Raw genomic sequence first — 6,749 nt, forward strand, 5'->3', positions numbered from 1 at the left:
AGAGTAGGGAGTTTGCTTATTTTTTCGTCATTAMATATAAACCACCTGTTGTCTCCACAATTAGGTCGCTTTGTTATGGTCATATCTATGTGCGATTAGCTTTATCAAGAGCATACAATGGCCCGAATGTATGCTGTCTGTATTTCCTCGATGAGTGCATATTGAGGACAGCTCGTACACTTGGGGCTGCTTAAGTACATCCCAAGTGGACAAATCGATTTTTTTAGGGATCTCAATGAGACTTCTATTGGACTTTGCAATCCTGCCGTCATGCGAAAACCGTTTCAAATGAAAAATGAAGATTTTCGGAAACCGCGAAATAAGGAGCCTCTTGTATCCAAAAGAATCCTTTGTAGAATTGTTGCAAAATGTGGAGGAGCATGTCCATGTACGAGGCAGCTCTTCGACCTTGAAATATTCTTCAATGCAGTTGATCAAGGTGCAGTGGGTGTCTTGTAGATTTAACGAAATGATCACATTCGGGGTAAAGTGTAAGCTGGCTATTTTACAAAATGAGCATTCCAGAATTGTGACAATGATGCTGTGAAAGATTTCAAAAACAGGGCTGCTTCGAAAACAGGAAATGGCTCGATCGGAAGACTGCAACTGAGCGACCATTGACTTACCGAAGCAATACCATCCAAACCGTCAAAGGTTGATATTCTAAATTCAGAATTGACGGACTTTTTTGTGGCGGAAAAGTCTACGTGCAGAGCATCCAAAAGCTCCAGCAAGACTTCATGAACGTCTTGTTGCCGGCCGTTTCCGAAATTCGGCCACTTTTTCCAGATGGATGCCTATATTTTAACGGGGGTTTCTACTTGTAGGGCAAATACAGGGGACAGTACACTCGATTTTTCTGAACAAAGGAAATTTACAAACTGCGATGCTAGCGAGGATGGAAACTCGATTTCGGTCTCGTTTGGAAACCAAGCAAACCCCAACAGTGTTCTATCCACATTAGCACGAGCAATGTACTTTTTTTCTTTTGATTGCGTGTGGGCATCTCGGTGATACCAGATCTTGTTATTAAATTCGGAAAGGATAACTTCAGATGCAGACAATAACGACTGAAAAAGTGAATTTAAGTAGCAGTTATTGCGGATATTGGGTAATCCTCTAGGCGCCACTGGGCTACTACGTGAGTACGTGGCCTTTTTTGGAGTTTTAGCAGATGCATCTGGAGCTCCGTCACCGCCGCCACCAGCCTGATCATGAACATCGATAAAGGGATCCAATAGATTTTTTTCGTTTTCAAGCTGTTCAGCACGATTAGTGGGCGCGATTGAATTGCCCGAAATGTCTGCTTTAATAGACGCTAGATGAATAGATGCTATTTTTACAGACTACAAGAAAATTAGTACAAATCATCGGCGCACTTGTAGTAAATCTTGGAATGTAGAACAGCTTCTAAAAGAAAGGAACTCTGGATGATTAGGAATAAATTTCAACGAAACGCTAATGGTGGTTATTGCGGCCATGCTTACATTGAAAATCGGTAAAACAAAATAAAAGCATCGATCAATTGATTAGCGTTCATTTTTTCTGTGGCCTATCAAATAAGCAAACAAGCAATCGGGCACCGATGCAAACAGCTCCTTTGCGCTTTGAAATATGATCAAGAGCGACATTTTGGGTCTCCACTCGATTCCCTCCAACGCCTTTTTGACGAGATGAGAAATTTGGACGTTTTGCTCGTCCTCCAAATACATAAAGGGCACAAAAATTATTTTTAATTTTTCTCATGAATCCATCAAAGCATTGTGTTCTCAATGCCATTTCGTTCTTTTTTGCCATGAAAAGCCAGGAGCAAACGCTCGAAATATCGGCCAAGACCATCGAGTCGCGAACCGTATTCATTTTGAGGGAAAAACACACACATGCTTTGCCTTTATCGCAACAGAAGCCGGATTTTATGTCCAAAAGCTGCCAATACTGCCCAAATGAGGGCGACTTTTTAGATTCTACCGAAAAGCGACTGCATTTCCTGTCGCAATGGCATAAGACCAACGTCAAGCGATCATATTATGGGCTTTGTTCGCTTAAATATAGCGAATTTACTCTTCTCCCCGTAAAAGCGTTTCTTTTACAAAATGAGTCTCTTCCTTCTTTTCCACATCTCCCGATGCAGCAAGATGATTCTGAGGCCGATTTTGTCAATTTAAACTCTGACTCGTGGATTCGTTTTCTGAATTCGTTTGCATCAACACATGAAACCGTAAATCCACTATCGCAATTTCCGGAGCGCGTTTGTGTGCATCGTTCTTTGTTCAGCACTGAAAAGTGCGAAACAATCTCACAGGAGGTCATTGTAGCCACTGCAGACAAAATATCCACGTATATCGACCTGGCTTTTACTTTTATTTACATAACGGCAGAAGAATAGTTCATCCGGGTGGTCAACTATTGCGTCAACCGTGGTGAAATTAAGCTAGTGTTTTCCAGGGAAAAGAGAACATACTCGTGCAGAAAAAAGCAAGGTGGCTCCCAGCTTCTGCGAGACAAAAAGGGGAAAATAGCCACGTCAGCAGGCTCCATGCTACGCAGAGAAAACGAACTGAGCTTGATCAGGGATGCCACATCGGATATCAAGTCCCTCAAAAAAGAGGTTGCCATGCAGAGCTATCGGCATTTCATATACATCTCGAGCCATTTAAAACAATATATCAATCTTGATGAGCTTTTCGAAGGAAATCCCTGCTTTTGTGGCAGGAAATTTCCCTCTGACCTACGGTCCTCAGATAGATATGACTCTGTAAATTTGATAGCAGACCTGATTGTGCTGGGCAATTGGGACAATAAAATAGCTTCCAACTACGACAAGGTTTTCATAAATTAAGTTCATATTGCAAATCTTTTTTATCAGCCAATTTGATCAAAATATGTAAACAATGGCGTTTGAGTTTTTGATTCCTCATGTCCAACCCACAGATTTCGCTCCGCTCGCCAGCAGAGGAGCCAACAAATCAACCCCAAGACTCTGCTACCCACGGTGTTGCTGCCAACTTTTGCACATATGATGTTGTGGCGCAGGAGGCAGCCAAAATCGCCCTTAAAAATGCCACTCCAAGTGCCATTGACGAGCCAATGATTGGCTCGGTAGATGCTCAAACACTTGGCACTTCAACCATTTCTTCCGATCCCAATTCGATTCAACTTTCCGACCACACCGTCACAGAGTGCAGTCAGTCTACAGGGGCAGAAACCATTGATGATGTGGCCGATTGCGTTGCCACGGGATCCCTCCATCCGAAAAACAATTATTGCACTCAAATGCCAAAACTAGAATCTTCATCTGCAGATTCTTCTTTGTCAATTCATGTCTCCACGGCTAAGGAATCCTTGAAAAAAAATGATGCGGGATCATCGTCAATTGGCGTTTCTTCACGGCCACCATCGAAGAGTTCTGTTGTTTTTGCCATTTTATTTTACTTGGTGACCTCGATTKCGATGGTCATTATTAACAAAATGGTGCTCAATGTGTTTGCTCTTCCCTTGACTCTGTTATGGATACAGCTTGCCTTTGCTGCAGTCCTACTGAAGCTGCTTGAGCTTACAAGGATATGTTCGCCTTTTGCCCCTCTTTCGATTGACATTTTAATTAGATTGGCGCCATTGATTCTTATCAACGTACTCGGGCTTGCTATGAACACACTTTGCTTGCAATATTTAGATGCATCTTTATACCAAGTTGCCAGAGCACTGATACTTCCATTTACCGTGATCCTTTCTGCCATCATTTTGAAGCAGAAAAGCTCTATTCCGGTTTTGATTGCATGTGCCATCGTGTCTGGTGGCTTTTTGATCGGCATTTTCATCGAAAAAGATGTCCACATTTCTACGCTTGGAGTAATATTTGGCATTGTCAGCTCATCGACTTCTGCTCTTCATTCCATTGTGATTAAAAAGTCGCTAAGGATAATTGATGGTGCCGTTGCTTTGGTATATTATAATAACTTACTGTCCGTTATTCTTCTATTTCCGTTAATATTTATTGAGACAAATGGCATAATTCAGTTGTTCACTGTGGCGAGCGTGTCCGCTGTCGCTACGCCGGGAATGTTTCTGATTGGCTCTGTTTTGGCAGTACGTTGTTTACATCAATGCTCACCATTAGGGCGTTTGCGGTCTTCTCATAAACCTTGCCGGGTTTTTGCAAATTAAGGTGACAAGGTAAACGACTTTTCCATTCTCATCCACCACATAGCCCGATAACACATACGCTGTCGTCGGCATCAAGAGGGATCATTCAAACCCTATTGGCCGTTTTAATCCTCGGCGAAATATTAACAACATCTCGTGTCATCAGTATCGCCATTACTATTATCGGAACGATCTTGTACACTTGGATAAGGTCTAAGGAATGTAAAAAAGAAGAGGCTAAAGCCGCCAAGTCACAATCCTCGTTTTACAAGATACCACAGCAAATGGACATTGAGGTCGGAAAAACGGAGAAAATCTATTCACGGCCCGACCAAATGACGGAAGGTAACATCCCCAAGTCTATTCATGGCCAAAACTTGCGGCTCTACAAGCTACCCGCAAATACGATGGTTATGGCGTAACATAAAAATTGCAACAATAAAGGATTTCGTTAGTGTGCCCGCAGAAGAGGAAAAAATTCATGGTTGAAACGTTGGTGACCAAGATGAAATTTGTACAATTGATGAGGCGACACTGGGAATAGTAACAGAGCCCCCGGTATCTGGGGCAGCATTGACCCACCGAGAAATGTCTTTTACATCAACTCCCGCATCCACATGGTACAAGAGAAGCGATTTTCGAACATTTTCAGTCAACCTGCACAAACCAACACTTGAGGCGATCTTTGTACTCTGTACAACAACGGAATATCTAAATCATTATTTGATTCCCAAAACAAGCAAGGCTACGCTAGGCATGCAAACAGATGCCAGAATAAAAATGACCGAAGAAATACATTGACAGGGGCAACCACTTACTCCGAATGCACTGTACCGGGGGGTCTCGAATACAGGAGAAAATCAGACCCGTACTTTAATCCCGACCTGATGATCCAATGCTTTGATTTGAAGTAAGCATAAGCACAAACACGAAAGAGGTCTAGTACAAAAAGGTAGATCAATACCTTCTGCCGATAAATGCTTAACAATCTTGCAGATAAGGCTATACTGATCTATGGAGGCATACGAAAATGTGTCTGCAGTTGTGGGCCGAGCACTACAAAGCAGCAATGATGCCTTGTTAATATTCTTGCAGCACAAAAACCGTTCTCCAAAGGTCACGCTCAAATAGACCACCTCCTCGACAGATAGGTAGTAAGGCTCGAGCAATTTCTTCCCACATTTACTGAGGATAGGTCCGCCCTTGGAAGAAAAATTCGATCCGAAACATCCGGAATGCGAATATAGTCTGACGGCATCAAATGGATCCAGGACCACCGCGCAAAATTCGCCATAAAAGTTACCGGGGTCCGCAAACGAATCAGCGTTCAAGTCGCAAAAACTTGCCCCTGGTGTGAAAAAAACATCAGATGGTGAATTAACACCGGGGGAAACGTCTCCAGTACATGCTGAAGCAGGACAGCCACTAATATGATGATCCATGAGTTTGAAAATTTTATTAATATTTGGAATTTACCGTCTGGCACGAACGACTAAAATGTTATAAAATGTAAGCCCCTACTTGGCGGGCCTCGCATTGCCGGAATGGGACCCCCGCCCCTTCCACCGGTTCCACGGTGGACAGGGCGACCCACGAGGTTAGGAAGCGAGCCGGCTCCGGCAGATATTCCAGCCCCCCTTGCAGCGGTCTTTGTTTGCAGGAAAGGCGCATAGCGTAGATTATCAGGAACAATGAAATATCTGACGGAAGACCCGCGGATAAAAACACCGTCGGCAGAGGTCATTTTCCCATCTCTGGCTGTAACAGTTACTTCGCGCAGTTGTATATTCATGTTATCTTCAATATCCATGAGCTTTCCGCGATATATGTATCCGGTTTTTAACTCCACGGTGACCGTCAGCCCCTGGCTTTCATGGAGAAGCTTTAATGGGACTCCGATGTTATAAACCATTAATTTGAAAATTTGGCAAATTTTTTAATTTAAAATTATTTGCCGCTCGTTYCCGTGGTTTGTGTGTAGCTTTGGTTGTCGTGTGTCACAACATATATTCCAGAAATAATAACTTGCCGGAAATACGCATTCTTTCAAAGATATTTTTGGAAAGTAATAAGTAACTTCAAGCAGCTTAAGTTTAATTATTTATGAGCAGGCTTTTCAATAACAAAAGAACAATCGAAATTTAAAAAATTTTCCATCAATTGCATGGATACTATGCCAACAGAGGATTTGCCATTGCCCACGCCTCCCTCTGTTGTCATTGAGACGATTCCTCCAGCACCATTTTCACATACAACAACGTCTTTGATTCATAGGCGATATATAAGATACTCCACTGTCGAATATCACACTAATCCCTCCTCGAATACCTCTTTTGAGACCGACATTGATTCATTAACGCTTATGGAGCAAATTTTATTGCTAGGATTACACGACAAAGAGGTTTTTGGTGTGTTCAAAATTTATTTTAGGGTCATTTGTCTCTTTTCAATGACTCCATTTCATATGTTTTACGAGGTTGCATTCTAATCGAACTTGCTCTCCGGGGGAGGATCCAATCGGTCGTATCGCATCGTACCAGACACTATCCAAGTGAACGACACATCGAAGTCATAAGCTCTTCAGGGCTTATTCCAGTAACTGGAGA

The 6,749-nt window shown here is 42.6% G+C and overlaps 5 protein-coding genes across 5 annotated transcripts; 3 read left to right on the forward strand and 2 right to left on the reverse strand.

The window, feature by feature from the left end:
- Nucleotides 1-500: 500 nt before the first annotated feature.
- DI09_186p10 (ubiquitin carboxyl-terminal hydrolase) lies at nt 501-1,779 on the reverse strand (the record flags this gene model as incomplete). The annotated part of the gene is made up of 3 exons (XM_013383323.1): nt 501-797; nt 879-1,346; nt 1,570-1,779. The coding sequence occupies 3 exons, from the start codon at nt 1,777-1,779 to the stop codon at nt 501-503; spliced, it is 975 nt and encodes a 324-aa protein (XP_013238777.1).
- Nucleotides 1,780-1,795: 16 nt separating this feature from the next.
- On the forward strand, nt 1,796-2,386 carry DI09_186p20 (uncharacterized protein; the record flags this gene model as incomplete). Its single annotated transcript, XM_013383324.1, has 1 exon — nt 1,796-2,386. One exon carries the CDS (start codon nt 1,796-1,798, stop codon nt 2,384-2,386), a length of 591 nt encoding a protein of 196 aa, XP_013238778.1.
- A 530-nt stretch (nt 2,387-2,916) lies between these two features.
- Nucleotides 2,917-4,565, forward strand: DI09_186p30 (uncharacterized protein; the record flags this gene model as incomplete). Its single annotated transcript, XM_013383325.1, has 3 exons — nt 2,917-4,086; nt 4,118-4,173; nt 4,208-4,565. The coding sequence occupies 3 exons, from the start codon at nt 2,917-2,919 to the stop codon at nt 4,563-4,565; spliced, it is 1,584 nt and encodes a 527-aa protein (XP_013238779.1).
- A 658-nt stretch (nt 4,566-5,223) lies between these two features.
- Nucleotides 5,224-6,055, reverse strand: DI09_186p40 (uncharacterized protein; the record flags this gene model as incomplete). Its single annotated transcript, XM_013383326.1, has 4 exons — nt 5,224-5,303; nt 5,330-5,568; nt 5,620-5,635; nt 5,665-6,055. 4 exons carry the CDS (start codon nt 6,053-6,055, stop codon nt 5,224-5,226), a joined length of 726 nt encoding a protein of 241 aa, XP_013238780.1.
- A 261-nt stretch (nt 6,056-6,316) lies between these two features.
- Nucleotides 6,317-6,631, forward strand: DI09_186p50 (uncharacterized protein; the record flags this gene model as incomplete). The annotated part of the gene is made up of 1 exon (XM_013383327.1): nt 6,317-6,631. The coding sequence occupies one exon, from the start codon at nt 6,317-6,319 to the stop codon at nt 6,629-6,631; it is 315 nt and encodes a 104-aa protein (XP_013238781.1).
- Between the last annotated feature and the right edge of the window lie 118 nt (nt 6,632-6,749).

This window comes from Mitosporidium daphniae, assembly GCF_000760515.2.
Source record: "Mitosporidium daphniae strain UGP3 chromosome Unknown contig-186, whole genome shotgun sequence".
Lineage (NCBI taxonomy): Eukaryota > Fungi > Microsporidia > Mitosporidium > Mitosporidium daphniae.